This window comes from Branchiostoma floridae, chromosome 16 (assembly GCF_000003815.2).
Source record: "Branchiostoma floridae strain S238N-H82 chromosome 16, Bfl_VNyyK, whole genome shotgun sequence".
Taxonomy (NCBI): domain Eukaryota; kingdom Metazoa; phylum Chordata; class Leptocardii; order Amphioxiformes; family Branchiostomatidae; genus Branchiostoma; species Branchiostoma floridae.
The window spans coordinates 15549952-15569295 of record NC_049994.1 but is presented as its reverse complement, the minus strand read 5'-3'; the positions used below and the strand labels follow the sequence as shown (position 1 = coordinate 15569295).

Below are 19344 nucleotides of genomic sequence, written 5' to 3'. Positions count from 1 at the left end.
TAGTTGTCTTTAATCTTTTGCTTTTCCATAATACAACATCATCATCATCATCGGGCGGCTGCAGAGCAGGCAACTGGCAAGCTTCCTCCAACATATCACTTTCAATTGCTCTGTTTGGATTCTCAGAAGAAGGCATGCACTTTTGAATAATACATGTATTATGAGTCATAATATTTGTTGCCCACTTCCTTCCTTTGCTTGATAAAAACACTTAGAAAACATCCGCACATTGGGTAGAGACCTACAAATTACCTTTGTGTAATAATGGAGAAAGAGGCATTTGGGAAGAGAAATGACTGTCATTAGACAATGCATGAGTCATCCCGATCCCCCATAGCATTTTGGTAACCCTGATGGACTGGCTAGTCAGATCTGCACTACAACATCCATCATTCCCTCTTACTCTGTCATTACAGAGCTTTGTGTAGTCCCACAGTGCTGTATTCTACTAATTAATGTGTGTAAGTAGCTAACACTTTATAATGGTACTTACAGCTTGTAATCTGGCAACATAGAAGAGCATGAAACTATTATTGAGGAATTATTATTATTGAAAATAAAAAACAGAAATTACGTACAAATGTACATATAGCTGGTATAAACCCCCTTCGGCATAACACACCAGCTTGAAAGTTTGGCTCTATTTTGTATCATTAAGTATTACAAGGTTTGAAATATTACAAATCTGTTATTTACCCCTTCACTTAATTCTGTTTTGGTCTTACTGTAGTTTTAATATTCCCAATGGGCTGGCCAGCCAGATCAGCACTTCTACTACTAGCATCCATCATTTCATCTTACTCTGTCATTTAAGAGCTTTGTATAGTCCCACAATAAAGCCAAGCCGAGAGAATAGTCCTACGGTACTCTAGATATAGTGATTCTAGTCTGCTGATGTGTGTGCATCATGTAAACATAATGATTGTAATTTCAATGTAATCTGGTCACATAGAAGTCAGAGCATGATGCGATTTCTTAAAGATGGAAATGCATGTAAAAGAGAATAAAAGTTTGTATGAGTGACATCACAAGGTTTGAAATATCACAAATCTGTCATATTTACTCTTTGACTTTATTCTGTCTGTCTGTCTTTTATTATCACTTAACTGTTGTAAATACCCCATGGACTGTCAAGCCAGATCAGCACCACTACTACTAGTATCCGTCATTTCATCTTACTCTGTCATTAAGAGCTTTGTATAATCCCACAGGATGTCTTGTAAACACCTATAATGATGGAAATTGCAATGTAATATGGTAACATAGAACAGCACGATGCAATTTCTTAAGGATGGAAATTGCATTTTAAAAAGTATGTTATTTGGTCTTACTACGGTTGTAGTATTACTTATTGCAAATCCCCAGAGACTGGCTAGCTAGATCAGCATTACTACCAATCTACCACTAGTATCCGTCATTTCATCTTACTCTGTCATTAAGAGCTTTGTAATGTTCCCACTGTACTACTAATGTGTGCATGTAGTTTGTCTTGTAAACACTTAATAATGGTGGTAATTAATCACAAAACCCACTCATCATTAAAAGCGTGGGAGTATTCATTTTGCCTAGCCTCGAGAGAACTCTCCAGTAATGTCCGTAGAAATATCAGAATAATAAATCTATAGACTAAGCTTGGATACGCACAGGTAGGTATTGTGCATATTCCAGTGATCAGTGTTTCAGTGATCATGAGTTTGATTCCAACCTTAGCTTGTTGCTCAATATTTGACCTATTTCCTGGTTAGAATGCAGTCATGCGATCGTCTTACAAAAGTGATGCCAAGGCAAGCAGTGACAGAACCAACCACCAACATGGATCCAAAAGAGTATTTTGTGTACCAATACAGTTGAACTTTGCAGGAGATGTACATTTTTGTCCTCCAAAATTCCCAAAATTAGCAATTGTACAACGATCGCACTACCTGTGTGACGGAGCACATAGGTATAATATTTATGGAAATATGAACATGATTGTATTCCAATAAATGTCCAAAATTAGCAATTGTACAACGATTGCACAACTGTATGTGACCGAGCCCGTAGATACAATAGTTATGAAAATATGTACATGATTGTATTCCAAGAACAAACATTTTGCCCCATACTTTTATCACCCCATTGCCGTCACTCGCACTAAGCCCCTGGTATGACCTAATTTGGTGTCATCTGTAAGGAATGCGAAGTAGAGAGTTGGGAATCCTGCCTGCAGAATTGGGTCATATTTTATCATGTCATCCGTATTGCCCCCAAGGGTGAACCATTTACCATCATCCTACACAGGTGTATCATGGGAAATGTCACTCACTGCCCTCTCATGAAAAATGGCTGCCATGTTTCAAGGTCACCCTGTGCTAGTTACATCTTAAGTCGCTTTTGTGTGTCAAAGATGATGTAGACTTTAAAATGATATGCAAGTTGTAAAATCTATGCGGATGCAGTCTTTGACTCAGAGTTATGATAGATTACAAAGAGAAAGGGTTTGATTTGCAGATTTCCTAACAGCATTTTTTTTCTCAACTCTTTAAAGTAATCGCAAAGATGGATCGTTCTATGCATGGACAGTTTGAAGGTTGTCTAGATTGAGATGGATGGGAGTATGCACCTTTTGTGACAGGTTGCCCAGATTTTTGACAGTATAAGGCCTTGTTACATAAACTGTACATTCATGCCAAGGTCCTACGTGTACACACCAACTCTGTCCTCTTTCAAGAGACTTTTGCTGAAGTGAACTGAAACGACACAAATAAAAGGATACGGACCAATTGCTTATTTTCATTTTGAAATGTATTTTTCTAATACCATGTACTGTAAGGATATCTGAATTCATTAGGACTAAATGTTAATAAAATAGATTTATTAGGACATCAATCATGTACTCTATATCATTTTTATGTTGTCTTACAATTACATTAATTTTGTACATGCTCACTCATGTCAATGAAAAGTGGCCAACTTGTAATGAGTGTTTCAAGAATGACTTAATGCTGAAACAAAATATTTTGTTGTTTGTCATACCATTATTAGTGGGCACTATTGAGATGTTAGCATCTATACAATTGTGATATGTGATTCTTGTTTTATTGTCCAATGATCGTGTTAATTTCTCTTTCATATCTGCAGCCCAGGAAAAGTGCTGATGACGACAAGAAGCGGCAACCAAACGGCGACTTTGGTAGTGGAAGGGCTATTCCAATCAAACAGGTGGGTAGAATTTTTTTCGCCCGAATCTAACCGAATATGTTTTTGTTTTGTTTTGTTTTGTTTCTTCACAGGATGCAAAGATTAGTTCACCAATATGGTATATGAAGTACATTCAAATACATCATGACATGTGACAATCCCTGCATGGCAGATATAGGAAAATATATCAAAGAAGGTTTAGGCATTAGAAATTCCTCAAATGATTATAAAAGCCCACAATGATTGTAAGAATCTTATCCCATACTACAACTCCTGTATTACTGTCGTTATGTAGATGCCATACTTTGTACCTCGTACAATTGTTGTGCAATAAACTTATCGATATGATGACCCAGTGATCAAATGAAAAAAGTATGGCAGTTTTAAAATGAATTTCCCAAAGACTCAGGCATCCTATTTGGTTAGAGATGGCAATCATATGGTGTCATCTTCTTATTAACGTTTAACGCTCCTCACCTCACCTCACGGGTCCCATAGCCTCACTGGCTGTAGGGGTAGCAATGCCATCAACATAAGTTTAACGCCAGGAGGAGTGTATCTAAAATGTTCACCGAAATTTTGACTTTATTTGATTGCAAACAGAACAATACAGAAATTTGAAGGTTAATTTCCATTCCAAAACTGGGACTTCTTCTGTAGGTAGATGGTTAAATAGATACGCGCTATTCAAAATACAAGTGATTCCAATTGTAATCAGTCTGAGAGCAAGAATGGATTACCCGTATTACATTTACTGTAGCTAGAAGCTGTTTTCATTATCATGGTTTGGCATTTAACAGCTATACATTCAATTTGCCCCCTGGGGAGTGATGAAATGTCACTGTATTAAATCGGCAGGCTTCTCTAATTGGTTTTTAATTCAAAATTGACATCAACATTTGGTTTTAACAACACAACCAAAACGTCAGCCCGTCACCCCTACTCAAATATCAACAAGTTATCACTATGGACCGCCCTTCATCTTCAAGATGGTAACATCAGGCCCTACGAACCTGATGAAAAAAATTTTTTTTTAAAGTGTGTTGGGCTCTTTAACGTGCAACGATGTGATCTTACGGACAAGATATCTCTCCAGATTATGACATAATATCTAACGTCCTGTCGTTCTCGTTTCCAATATCACGGACGGGCGCTGTCGGAATCGGCGTACGTGGTGACCTCATAACCCCTACCTGCGTCGTCGGCCTTGTACAAATCCCTGCTGACTGCCATGAATTATTCCCCTGCGAAGTGTGGAATTACTTTGGAGGGAGATGACTTAGTTTGTATGCATCCAGAATCCCAGATTAAGTTGTGGATTCTATTAACCCTTAGCATACTAAACTAGCTGTTTGGCACCCTGCGAAGTGTGGAATTACTTTGGAGGGAGATGACTTAGTTTGTATGCATCCAGAATCCCAGATTGAGTTGTGGATTCTGTTAACCCTTAGCGTACTAAACTAGCTCAGCTGTTTGGCACCCTGCGAAGTGTGGAATTACTTTGGAGGGAGATGACTTAGTTTGTATGCATCCAGAATCCCAGATTAAGTTGTGGATTCTATTAACCCTTAGCATACTAAACTAGCTGTTTGGCACCCTGCGAAGTGTGGAATTACTTTGGAGGGAGATGACTTAGTTTGTATGCATCCAGAATCCCAGATTAAGTTGTGGATTCTATTAACCCTTAGCATACTAAACTAGCTGTTTGGCACCCTGCGAAGTGTGGAATTACTTTGGAGGGAGATGACTTAGTTTGTATGCATCCAGAATCCCAGATTAAGTTGTGGATTCTATTAACCCTTAGCATACTAAACTAGCTGTTCGGCACCCTGCGAAGTGTGGAATTACTTTGGAGGGAGATGACTTAGTTTGTATGCATCCAGAATCCCAGATTAAGTTGTGGATTCTATTAACCCTTAGCATACTAAACTAGCTGTTCGGCACCCTGCGAAGTGTGGAATTACTTTGGAGGGAGATGACTTAGTTTGTATGCATCCAGAATCCCAGATTGAGTTGTGGATTCTGTTAACCTTTAGCATTCTAAACTAGCTGTGTGGCACCCAATTCTCTATTGGTTACAGAGTTTGGCAGTAGTGAAAAGGATAAAAAAGGACAATATTGATATGAAGAATTTTTAAGTACAGCCAGGGTTTGAAATCTTTTTTCCAGATTTTGACTGTCAATTGTGAAGGTTCCTGAGTCAAAATCAGCTGCACTAATAGGTATCTGTATCTATATAGCCGGCATAACCGCCCTTCGGCGTAACACACCAGCTAATCAAAGCCCATCATCTCATCATCTTATTAGTAATATGTAGAAAAGTGCCCCTCCCACTCCCCCACCCCCAACAAAAAAATTAACTTTGATAATTGAAGCTCTACAACCCTGACTTGGGCTAATATTGCTTAGGTTGCCTTTAATGAAGTTGACATGTAACTGGAAGAAGAAGAAGAGTCTGATTGACGTGTAACAGAGCAGTTTTAATGATTCACCAGTCCTAGTGTTAGAATTAATGACTGGACTTGGACAGATCTGTGCCACGGAGTAGGAAGTATGGGGAAGATTGATTACAGGCTTATCATGTGCTTTGCACACTATTGCAATCAGGGCTGAACATATTGCTGATCTTACCTATTAAAATGTCTTAGTATTAAAATCATTAAGAAGCTATGCCCTGTGAATTTTCAGGCATATTGTTATGAAAGTATGTCACCCACTGTTGACAAATTAGAAATTATGAATTCTACTTGGATTTTGTGTGTAATTTTTCTTTTAAATTCTTAGTACAGTAACGGTGCCTTGCTGCTAGCCCCAAATTCTTCTATGAGTATTTGTCACAGTTGTAAAGCTATAATCTCTTTTCAAGCAAAATATTGCAAATTATTATAAATGTTATAATATAATGTTTGACAAGTATTATCGCTCACTCTGTGGTTTTATTCGGTGGTTATAGCAAAGGACCAGGTGTTATGACACCATATACACCTCGGGGCGGGTCATGAACCCTTAATTAGAATTCACATGCAGAGTTCACGATTATATTGCATCTGGAGCTACCTGAAGCGTTAATGGCCAACCTAGCATTTGGCTATGATTTCCCTGGCTAAAAAAGTACTTTGAAACCTGTTATAGATCTGTAACACTGGTAAACCAAAATAGATGAAGTGTTACGTAATGTATGACGTTTCTTTCCTTGAGCTGTATCAGAATCAAAGTATGTCTGCCTGTGTATCACCCAATCTGTAAATGTCAAAGGATTCGTCCACCTCTTTGAAGCAGCAAGAATAGAGTCTTCCAGCATTAAATCTGACAAGATACAGTGCTGATCATGAGATATCTTGGAATGGTCGCCCGTGTATAACGCTAGTTCACCTTTATCCGAGGGTTAACCTATATCCGTTATATTGAGAAACATGGTATTCTGGGATAGCAAGTCAAGGGACAGTGGTTTCAAACTGCAATATTTTCACAAGTATTATATTGGCATTTCAAACCACCGTCCAATATTTGTCAATATAATGTTTAAGGAAAACAAATAAGAAATATTGGTTATCCCGCAGATAAAGGTGAAGTAGCGTCATCACCAAATCTGTAAATGTCAAAGGATCGGTCCATCTCTTTGAAGCAGCAAGAATAGAGTCTTCCAGCACTAAATCTGACAGGATAGTGCTGAGATATCTCGGAATGGTCACCTGTGTATAACGCTAGTTCACCTTTATCTGAGGGTTGACCTATATCCGTTGTATTGAGAAACATGGTATTCTGGGATAGCAAGTCAAGGGACAGTGGTTTCAAACTGCAATATTTTCACAAGTATTATATTGGCATTTCAAACCACCGTCCAATATTCATCAATATAATGTTTAAGGAAAATAAATAAAATATATTGGTTATCCCGCAGATAAAGGTGAAGTAGCATCATCACCAAATCTGTAAATGTCAAAGGATTCGTCCATCTCTTTGAAGCAGCAAGAATAGAGTCTTCCAGCATGAAATCTGACAAGATAGTGCTGAGATATCTCTGAATGGCCACCCGCGGCAAACACATTAGGGTTGGACGTCATCCGTATACATTGATTTTCACTTACTGATTGGTGCAGGGAAGCGTCGCGCTGACTTATGGACCTTTCTGTGTGTTCACTTTCTTATTTATGATGGGAATATTTAGGTCACAAGGAAAATCACTTGTATATCTCCCATACCTTTAGAAATATTCATATGACAACTAAGTGCTAATTTTTTTTTCCAAACCATAACGCTTAGTTCACCTTAAAGTTTATAAGTAGGATAACATACACATGTATGTCTGTTGTTTTCAGAACAGGGCATTTTCTTATTTATGATGGGAATATTTAGGTCACAGGCAGAATTGCACTTATGTCAGCCATAGCTTTAAAAATATTCATATGACAAGATGTATAACTAGTACTATTAAAGAAACAAATTTTCTAAAGCTATAACTGTTACAGTAGTTCACCTTCATAGGTAGGGTAACCTATGTCTGTTGTTTTAAGAACTGGGTATTTAGGGATTTTGAGTCAACACACGGTGGTTTCAAGTTGCAATATTTATATTGCAGTTTCATATGAATATTGTAGTTTGATATAACAGTGGATGTAAGTTACCCGAATGTTTGAAAATGTTGCAGTTTGATATACAACATGTAGCAACAGATATAGATTACCCCACGGATAAAGGTGAACCCCCAAATTCCGATTGATTTGCAGCAAAATTTACTTCGTAACAAATTGTCATCTGTGCTAAATGAAAACCTGATGTGTAGGCCAATAGGAAAGTTAATTATCATAGTTATGATTTCGGTATCTGCAAATGTTGATTATCAGTCACCCAGAACTAGGAAGCACTGGAGAAGAGAGAATCAATCAAACCATGATTTTGTATCGAGGGTCTGCATGCTCTTTTCCGTAAGGCGTAGGCAGGCCTTTTTAATTTCCCGTAATTCGTAGGGAAGCTATTTTATTTTACGTAATTCGTAGTGGGATGAAGTGTAAAGCGTTGGAAGCCTTCATGAATTTAACGTAAAGCGTAGTCAGCCATCCCGAATTCAGCGTAAATCGTTGTCAGGACCCCCATGCAGACCCTCTGTATCGGTTGTGTATGCTTCACTGCGGCAGACCTGCAGGCTTTGTAACGCTAATGAAAGTTTTAATAAGAAACGTAATTCTAGAGTCCTACCCAGAGGGTGATAGAAGGATATTATACGTTGCAAGTGCTATTTCATTGTAGAAGAAAATGAACTTTTGATGCAGTGTTAAGAAACTTACCCAAATTTACAATCATATAACTGTGTAAATCGTACAAGTTTATATGTTTGAGTCTGCTATGTTGTGCAAACACAGACGAAATTTCACCCAAAGGTAGTTGATTTAATGTACTTTTTTTTAACAGGGTAGCTCTCAAGGCTATGTATCTCTAATGGAAGTTTTGATTAGAAATATGGTAGAGAATCATACCCAAAGGGGGAAAGAAGGGATTCTATTCAACAATGCAATATCTCAGTAGAATTTAGACTCTCAATTCAATGCCAAAGAATGAGATTTTGCTATGTTTTTGACAGTGTATAGATATACATGTATGTGGCTTCCTTCTGTCTGTATTGACTGTGCAGCATTCTTGAATAATCATGATCATTTTTTCCTTCGCTGATGTCTGCTATCAACACAAATGAGTTGCAAATGCAAAATCACTGTTATTTCCTTTCTCCAGGAGAGGTTTTGTATCTCAAATGATAGTTGCAATCAAAAGGGTAATTCTAGAGTGTTACCCGGAGGGTGATAGAATAGTACTTAATATGCAATATTTCTGTGTAAAAGGTATATTGGACTATCAGTAAAGAATTTGACTGCATGAAGCTTCTTTTTTTTAAATGTTGGATCATGAGTCTTACTCCGTCTGCAGTGACTTCTACCTGCACATGAACTTGCATGCAAGTGTGAATTTTTTTTCTGTGTTTTCTCCAGGGTTATCTATACAAGAGAAGTAGCAAGTCCCTGAACAAGGAGTGGAAGAAAAAATATGTGACTCTGTGTGATGACGGCAGACTCACCTACCACCCCAGCCTACATGTGAGTCTTTATATATCAAGACATGGAATTAATCAGCAGTATATAGTACATTGGACTCATTCCTCAGCTAATTAACATATATTGCATAGCAGTCATCCCTCAATAAGACATCTGGAGCCGCATAGTTCAAGTTTAGAACTTTTATTCAGCCTGCCAAACTGGTTTTGCTGCGCACAACATCTTCAGTGGCTAGAGGCTTTATGACACAAATTCATGAATGACATTGTTAAATCAACAGTGCTAAATTAAAAGATAGAATAGAGGTTTTGAGTGTATTGGTGCAATAGGAAAGGGCCCTTAGCAAGCAATTATACTTTTTTGCTCAAATCTTGCCAGTTATAATTTATTATCACAATTCTTGAATATAGCAGTGGCTTTTAACTTGTTTATACATCATGTTATTGCAAAGATAGTAGAATGTTTTTTTCTTACTAGTTGTAGAAAGTTATTGTATTGCAGTGTGTATGATATTGTGCTATGCTCCTAGAAATCAGTCACAGTTTAGATACTTCATGTAATTTGTGCTGTACAGTTCACTGAAATTTGATCCCCCCATCTTCAACAATGTCTCTAGGACTACATGGAGGACATACACGGGAAGGAGATCAGGTTGCTAGGGACGACGGTCAAGGTCCCGGGAAAGAGACCGCCGCGGGCCACGCCCCAGGGTGCCCCGGCCACTTATCACGGAACCCCCAGTCCCAGCATCACCAATGGCATTACTAAGGACATGCACAGTATGACTATCTCAGGCAGTATAGGGGGTAAGTTACCGTAACATTAGTTCACCTTTATCCGTGGGTTACCTATATCCATGCACACACACACACATACACACACAACCTATATCCGATGTATGTAAAATCAGATTATTCAGGGATATCATGCAAATGGTGGTTCAAACTGTAATATTTTGAAAATATTGCAATTTGAAACCACTGTCCATCAACTTGATATCCCTAGATACACAGGATATAGGTTACCCCTGGATAAAGGTGATCTAGGATAAATCTTGAAACTTTTGCGGTGTCTTTATTTTCAGTTTTTGCGGTTACTAATTATTACCACTGCGAATTCATGACAGTCAAACAATCAAAGGAGCAAACAGAGCTGATCCCTGACATATCATAATATGCATAACAAAACTGTCAAAGTGCAAACACCTTCTGCCTAAGAGTGAAACGGATTCTATACCTTGCAGAAGTCAAACACTAGATACTCACTATTTTTGAGACCAGAGGCATAACATCTGTTTGTGCATGCATGCCGCAAGTGATTTTTTTTTAGTAAGTTTTGATGACACAAGTGATTTTTTTTTTAAAAATACGTTTTGCTCAATGCAAGGCCACATGAACTAACGCTAAGTGAAGCAGCATCTCATCTTTCTAAGTCAGTTTGCTGCTGCATGACGCTCCATGGCGCACCAGGCGTAGTAAAAGCATGACGACACTGTTGCGTTTTGCCGCAGGCACGTTCTCCAATGATGTGGCCTTGAGCCGAGAAAGGAATGGTATCAGTCTTGTCTCGTTCAAAGGTGGGGAGGGAAACCACACCCGGTCCTGTTCCTTCACCTCCTCCGAACAGTGGGACAACGCCGTCATCATCTCCAACAACTCCGTCACTCCAGGTTAGTGACACCTGTCAATCAAATTGAACAGCTAGCTGTCAATCAAATTTCAAATTCTATCATGTATATTTGGTATTTAATTTGTCGACCTTGAAAAACTGAATTAAAAGTATATAGCCTTTTCTTCTTATGTTCCTTTGAAAAAGACCTGATTTTCTATGTAAATTCTATGTCACTTTCTCAGTAAAGACATTTGGTAAAAGTACATGCAGAAGCATTTAATTTGTTTCAAGTGTTCTGAAAGAAAGTGTCCCTACGTCCTCTTTGCATGTTGCTCATAATGGCTTATTGCATTGCCATGACCCTTCTTTGCTAAATGTCGTTTGCAAAAAGTTGCATGGTCTTTCTTGGTTGACTTCTCACATGATCAGTCTGGCAACTGCCAAACGATTGACCAATGGCATGCCTTAAAATGTTTGTTGTTGCTTTTAACGTTGTGTTTTGAAATGTGTGATTGTGTCCTAAGTAATTTACCAGTAACAAGATCCTTCAGATATATGATTTTTGTGTGACCAATGACATGACTATAATCCTTTTGATTGGCCAGTACTTGACCAATGACGTGACCTTCCCAATGTGTTCTTTTGATTGTCCAGTAATTGACCAATGACATGACTTTCCTGAAGTGTTTGTTCTTTTGATTGGCCAGTAATCGACCAATGACATGACCTTCACAATATGTTCTTTTCATTGGCTAGTAAATGGCCAATGACATGACCATCCTCATGTGTTCTTTTGATCGGCCAACGATTGACCAATGACATGACCTTCCAAGTGTGTTCTTTTAATTGGCCAGTAATTGACCAATGACATGACTTTCCTGAAGTGTTTGTTCTTTTGATTGGCCAGTAATCGACCAATGACATGACCTTCACAATATGTTCTTTTCATTGGCTAGTAAATGGCCAATGACATGACCATCCTCATGTGTTCTTTTGATTGGCCAACGATTGACCAATGACATGACCTTCCAAGTGTGTTCTTTTGATTGGCCAGTAATTGACCAATGACATGACCATCTCCATGTGTTCTTTTGATTGGCCAATGATTGACCAATGACATGCCTGTTCACTAATGAGCTTGTTGTGATTCTCTCCCTGCATGCTGCATGGCATGAACATTGTGGTAAGCCTTTCCTGTTATCTCGGTCGATGTGGAAGCAACTAACAACTTGGGCTGTCCTAACTGGTTCTAAAGGCCACACCAAATTAGTTTCTTGGTTCTCTGAGTCATTTCTTAGCAAAGATTCAGCAAGAGGTCAAGATTAAAACAGAGGTCAGGGAGGAAAACTTGCACCTGAGGCCTGGGGGGAAAATGTTGTGTTTCCTGTCTCCCGACCTACCATACAAAACCTGCGACCCTAGCCTTTTGGGGTGGGGGTGCAGTGGAGTCACATATCCTCCAGTTGGAATTTTTATTCAGTTCCTTCATATTCAAGTAAAAATGTGTTTGTCCTATCTACTGAATGATGTGTAGCCACAGATTGTAACCATTTTGCACAAAATTAATGTTTGACATTTCAGTTTTACTTTGTTAAACTATATATATAGAGTTTTGGCCAAAGTCTAAGGTAACATTCCAAAGAAAAAGAAAACCCCTACCTTCCGCCACTAATTTTTTAAGTACTGAAACATCTCCTAGGCTTGTCTGCATCCACTCCCTGAAACTGTGTGTACCAAGGTACAGACTTTCCCTCAGACTCTGTTTCCATGTTGATCTTGTGGTTCAGCATTATTTTTTTTAAATCCAAGAACTGACAAATTAAATTGGTGTGGCCTGATTGAAAGGTTCTTCAAAGGAAATTTTTAGACTTGGAAGTATGAAACACTTCAAATGGTGATGGTCTCATAGATGTTTCTCGACATGGTCTCACATATGCGGCTGCAGTTTGCCAACCAGACAATAGGGGGCAGCTCTGAACCTTTCTTTTTCCAGTTAGGCAGCCATGATTGCCAGCTAGCGTGTGGGTTCGCCATCTTGTGTGTGCATTAACAAACACTGCTTTGCATGCAGTGCTTTTACCAGCATTCTGCAAGTACCCAAAACTTCAACACTTTGCTGTCAGCTAGGTCCTATCTTTGACTAACAAGCCGAATGTTCAGAAAAGTTACATTTTGATTTTACTAAACATCTCGCCAAGGGGGATAAAAGATGCTTTCACTTCTTCTTGGGCTTTTCATTCCTTCATACTGTACTTCTTTTGCTGCTGTACCCCTCCCCTTGTAGATTTTACAGCTTCCAGTTTTTTAGTGTTTTTTGTCTACCCATGGAAGTGTTGATTTGATTGAACTAGTATACTGACTGTACAATAGGTCTTTTTCATTTGTAGTCTTATGTAGTTGAAGGATAGAATAAGTTTTCCTGTCATCTTGTTCTTTACCTGACATTTTACTTCTTCATGATTGCCTAATCCATTCTCTCTTGCTAGTTTATTTTTCTCCATCTGATTTTTGCTAACGCTCGTTCACCTATTTCTGCGGGGTAACCTATATCCGTTGTATTTAGAAATAGTTTATTTACCGATATCAAGATGACAGATGGTTTCAACTGATTGCAATATGTCAAATACTCCAGGTTACAACCACCGTCCGTCGACTTGACACCCCTAAGTACACTAGTACTGTTTGTAATAACAACGGATATAGGTTACCCCTTGGATAAAGGTGAACTAGCGCTACATGATTCACTCTCTGCTCATCCCTCATGCTTCAGGTTTTCCCGAGCTCTCTCGCGCTCAGTCCTGTATCAATCTCGCTGGTCACCGTGACCAACGCTCTCGCTTTGACGGTAGGAAAACCGTCCACATCTTTCCACTCCCGGGGGTCTGCATGGGGGGATCAAGGAGGGTTAAACCTCCTTAGGGGGGGGATACAAATTTACAACTTATTAAATTCAACCACTAGCTGGTCATGTAAAATGAAAATGGCTTGATTCAGCCTTCTGAAAAAAGTGCATGCAGGCTCCATTACTTCATTTCATCTTTATCTTAGCTTCTTTTTTTTCTTCTCGTCTGACTGACCACCCCTCTGTTGGAGTGGTATCTGCTAGTTTTCTGTCATGATTACTTGGTTTTGACCATTCCATTTATAATCTATAGTTATGCTAACATATTTGAAACTTATAGACCCAACACTTCATGTTTCCAACCTAAGCAAAGTTTTGGTGAATATACCTAAAGCATAGCCAATGTTGTCAATGATTATGGATATGACTTTACATCTTTCAACTTACTGCTGTCAAACTTATCATTCTGTCAAACAAACTTAGCATTGCTTGCTTTATACCTTTCTTGTTCTCTGTTTTTATCTTGTACATTACGTCCATGTATATACTTCCAAAATCTCAAGTCAACATCTTGCATCCCTTTATGTCCACTTCTTGTTTTCCTTCATTATTGTGACATAATGTCTCTTCTGCATTTTGTTTGTTTGTGTGTCCCTCTCACGCCCACATCGTTCTTTCACCAGTCCGCCGTCGTAAAGGTGTGCACCAGTATCCTTCATTTTGTTTGTTGTCACTTTGTTCTGAACTTTTACTGAACTTTCTTCACGTGTTATTGTAGGTACAGTGCCTAAAAATCTATAGGATTTCATCTCTAGGTTTTAGAGCATACAGCTTGTTCCAAAACAATGTTCCACCCACAAAACCTTCCTCAAAAGATTAGTCAACTTCCGAATTAATTAACTATAATGTTTTCTTGTCTGACTCTTTCAACAGTCAAGATTCTGCCTCATTTTGGCCAACTTTTTATTTTGTGTGGACTTCAAAAAAGAACGAAGAAGAATGACATACATCAGGCAGTGCCCATCTCTGTTTCTGAGGCCCTAGGCCACACTACTACATTTAGTCTTTTTAGAATTCTTTTAGTCTGGCAGTCTTAGTAGTAGTTAGTATTTAGTGGTAGTAGTGGTTCTTAGTAGCCAGGGTACCAACCAGATAGTAAATCGCTCCAAGGTTTATTATACGCTATATACAGTCACTTCTCGCTCTGACGTTTATTATACACTATATACAGTCGCTTCTTAGTCTGACTTTTATTATATGCTATACACAGTCACTTTTCTGCTAGCATAAATGAGCATAAGCAGAGAAGCAAAAATAGGAGCAAACTCCAACCTGGATGGTACCCAGGCTAAAGTACTGAGCATTGAGAGTTGATGCTAATGGCATGATAATCATTGCTACATTAACGATTTCATTGTAAATCAGTCTGTATCTAACATGTTGTTTGACTTCTCTCCCCACAGGTATGTTTGGTAACGGTTATGCCTGTGAAACAGCCAAGGAGAACAAAGATGGCGGAAAGATGGACCCCCCTCCCACACCCGCGAGCGGAGGTGGCGGAAAGAAGCGGCATCGACGAATGAAGAGCTCCGGAGCTGGGAAGAGCTCGGACGCGAACAACGGAGATGGTATGGAAGCATTTTTTGCATGCTGTGATACCTTCCCACCCTTTCTATAACAATTGTTTATTTCAAATATTATAGTATTTTAGATTACTTTATGGCTAGACTTGGACAGTCCACTCCACAAAATGTCTGCAAAGGAGGGATGTTTGACAAAGTTTTTTTCTCCCATCGTTGATAAAAGGTTACATCACAGTAGTGGAAAAATAAAGATTTTCCGGGTGGCTTTTGGTTTGTAATGTACAGGAAATCTCTTTAAGGTAATATTTTGATGAAAATTGTCTTGATTCAAAACTATTTTTGCCTAATGTTTTCCAAACACTAAGATTCCTTCAGTAAGGAATGGTTGTTTATTTTTCAGATGTGCCATTTTTGATAGGTGATGTGCATTTCTGGCAATACTGTAATAGTTGTTCTTAGTACTCACATGTGTCGTTTTCTTGGTGCTTAATATTTCTGTATTGTGTGCATCTTCTTGCATAATACAAATTCTATTTTCAGACTTGCAGTTACATGTATTTATCTAGTCACTAATTGCATATGACCCTTGAGAATCTGACCTCTGACCTCACCATGACCCAGGCAGCTTGACCACCCTGTTGCTTAGCAACACTTCATTTCACTTGCCACAAGCCTTGGTCATCTCCAATGGTCTGTAATAGCCTGATTCCAACTGTCCATCAAGGTCAATAAGAAAGTGGCAAATGTTGGCCAAATTTTTGTCTTTTTTTTTTTACTACATTAAAATTGATGTTGATGGGTCTTTGGGATCAGTCTATTATATACCTTGGTGTGTTGATTGTATTTACAAACCATGGTCCATAATCATGACCCATGGCAAAACCCATAGACCTGTACTCACAACCACAGTCCGTAGTGTCAATCCTTATCTGATATCACATCCCACATTCCGCAATTGCAGCCTACGTCTTGTAATGTCAAAATCCATGGTCCATTAGGGCATTTACCCATGTTCTGACATCACAACCCACAATCCAAAATCACAACCCACGGTTCCTAGTGTCACAACCCATGTTCTCAAATCACAACCCACAGTTTCTAGTGTCACAACCCATGTTCTCAAATCACACCCACAGTCTGATATCACAACCCAGGTTCTAAAATCACAACCCATATTTCCTAGTGTCACAACTCATGTTCCAAAATCACAACCCATGATCACAACCCACGGTTCCTAGTGTCATAACCCATGGTCCACAATGTCACAACCCAGCTACACATCCTCTTAACCATGTGTACCCACATACTTTGTTCCTCATTCAGTGTCATCACATCAACTTTATCAGTTTTTATCTTTTCAAAGTCTCAGTTACCATTCCAAAAAGGGGATTTTTAATCTTTCCTTTTTAAAGTTCTGTCACAGCAAATCTGATTCTATTTTCATTTCCTTACAAGGTGTTAAAAGTACATGTACCACAAGAAGAACGGTTTCAAAGAAAATGTCCCTTTTTGTTAGGACGGGGAGATACATACGAATGTGTGATTTGTTTTCACATGCCTTTCCCCGAGACATACCCTTCACCTGTACCCAACATGCATCTCTGCTGCTCCTTTCATCTGCTGCATTTGTGCTAGCTAACTTCTCCAGCTAACCACAACCCTAGTGTGCTAATCAACCACACATATTCATAATATAAACATTTGGCTTGCTCTGAATTTAAGTTGAACTCTAATTTCCAACATAAAAATTGAGCTTACCCAAATTTTCAATTTTCATAAGGCCATTTTTTTATGTTGGAAATTACTGTTCAACTTTAACTTTCATTCACTTTTACCAATGAGTTTTCAAGTTTAGATTTAGCTTGTTGGTGATTATCACATGTAGATAGCAAGGTGTCCATCCAATTAACTCCATTAAAGTCTACCAGTTCACCAAAAATATAAATACTTACATTTTTTGGGGGGAATAATATCACAATTAACTCAATTCAAAAGTTAACTTCTTTTTTTGTTTTTTACTTGTAGAATTGATTGTAAACTTTAGGAGGATTGTAGAATGCATTTACGAAATGTTCTTATCTTATTCTTGTAATAAAGCTAAGAGTGTATACTGCTAAATTGTATGGATTTGGTAGCTATGATAGGTACATGTAGCAGAAAATTGCATAAATGTTGCTGTCCTTTCTTTCTCTATTCTGTCTTGTACATGTGACTAACAAACTAAGAAAAGAATTCAAGTTCATTTCGAATGTTAACAGAATCAAAGTTTATCAAGAACTTAATACCAATCATAAACTAAAATTTCCACACCATGAATTTTTCCATGGTGTGAGATTAATTCACCCTTTTTACCTTTATTTTTGACATTTATAAATATCATATCATGAGAAAAAGTTAAAAGAAATTCAACTACATGTAGGTAGACATCAAAATCATGTGGGAAGTTGGAGAAAGCACCTCTGCTTTCTGTACATTTCATATTGAACTTTGCTCATAAAATTTGCTCTTTCTTATTTTTCATGTTTTAAAACTAATATCCAAAATAATCATCAGAGATTTTAACGCCAAGTTTTGTTTTCATTAGATACTTAAAAGGCTAAATGACAAAATTAGATCATGTGGGAAGTTGGAGAAAGCCTCTCTACATGTAACTTCTGTTCATTTCATCTTCATAAAAGTTTGCCTTTTCTAATTTTCCATGTTTGAAACTAATATCCAAATTATCAGGGATTGAAACTTATTTTCAGTCTTGGTTTCAAGTTTATTTGCTTTGTCATTAGATATATTAAAAGATAAAATGACAAAATTAGTTCATGTGGGAAGTTGGAGAAAGCCTCTCTGCCTTCAGTTCATTTCATCTCCTTCTCTGCTCTCTCTTTCCCTCCCTCTCTCCCCTCTGCGCACTGCTCAGTCCCTCTCCTCGCCCCTGCAGGCGATGCCAGCAGTGGCAGCTCCAAATTTGACTCCCCGCCCCCGCCTCACAAGCGGCGGTATTGGAAGCTCAAAAGTGGCGGGAGCTTCCGAAATCTTTATCGCTTTCAAATGGAAGGTAAAGCCACGTCTTTGTTCTGCAGGCAGGGTTTGTATACCTCCCAGAGTGTCAGATTATTACCCTGAAGAAGGTGACAGACGGTCACCGAAACGTTGGTGAGAATAAAAAGCAACTGTTGTGTAAAAAAGATTCTCTTTATTCAGTGACGTACCAACCTGATGGAACTATTCACCCCAGAGTGTCCTGAATAAAAGTGAGAAACAGAAACTGAAGTCTTTTCAAACAAAAGTACTAAAGGCTATATTTTCCATTTTAAACATTTACTTTTGATATTAAGAGCTCTCCACTGCCACAGAAGGTTTAAGCCTTATTATTAATGATGACCTTTTCTGCAAGTATTTACATGTAAAAATCATTTATGTTTTACAACAAAAACATAAATGATTACTGAAAGGAAAATAGTAAACAAGTAGATTTTTAGCCAACATTCCAGCTGCATTTGAGAAGAATATGATTGAAGGTTTCTCTGCTTGCAGAAAGATTCCAAAAGAAGTTTGAAAGTTGTATTAATATCACTAGTCAGAGAAGACTCTGAGAAATGATATCAGCGTGAGTCTTTTTCTTATCTGACCCTTGTCATCAAGAATGCCCAGTCTCAGGGAGAGTATACAGACCCTTGTCTACACCTTGTAGTGTTCCTTTACTGTTACTTGTTACTTGGGGTCTGTTCTTGCTTCTCCATTTCTGCCACACACACATGACAACTTCACAAGAAGCACAGCACCACTGTCCTGTCTTGTTACATCCCTTGTCTTGTCTAGTCTTGTTACAGCATCATGTCACTATGCACTGTGTATAGTCTCCTTATGACATTCATGCATTTTCATATGAACCATAAGACACAAGTATGAGATATTTTCATAACATAAATTGAAATCTCTTTTATACATAACGAATATACCAAAGAGGTAAAATTCTTGCAATGGTGAATATTTGAATATTAACTTGCACATTGTTCAGGAGTTATGTCTTGGGAAATTTTTTAATTCTTTGTTTTTACTGACTGTTTTCTCTTAAAACCAAAAGTAACGT

General features: G+C 38.2%; 1 protein-coding gene across 16 annotated transcripts in view; it reads left to right on the top strand.

Annotated features, from left to right (window-relative positions):
• Positions 1-19344, top strand: part of LOC118403084 (arf-GAP with GTPase, ANK repeat and PH domain-containing protein 1-like) — a 91419-nt gene that overhangs the window by 67039 nt on the left and 5036 nt on the right. For 4 of the 16 annotated variants that reach the window (XM_035801526.1, XM_035801532.1, XM_035801534.1 and 1 more), the window contains exons 8-15: positions 3121-3201; positions 9162-9266; positions 9841-10030; positions 10735-10893; positions 13606-13680; positions 14361-14375; positions 15141-15305; positions 18172-18309. In XM_035801526.1, the coding sequence (XP_035657419.1) occupies positions 3121-3201; positions 9162-9266; positions 9841-10030; positions 10735-10893; positions 13606-13680; positions 14361-14375; positions 15141-15305; positions 18172-18309 (928 nt within the window). The remainder of the gene's footprint in view (positions 1-3120; positions 3202-9161; positions 9267-9840; positions 10031-10734; positions 10894-13605; positions 13681-14360; positions 14376-15140; positions 15306-18171; positions 18310-19344) is intronic. The other 12 variants (XM_035801537.1, XM_035801535.1, XM_035801529.1 and 9 more) reach the window with 11 other exon arrangements.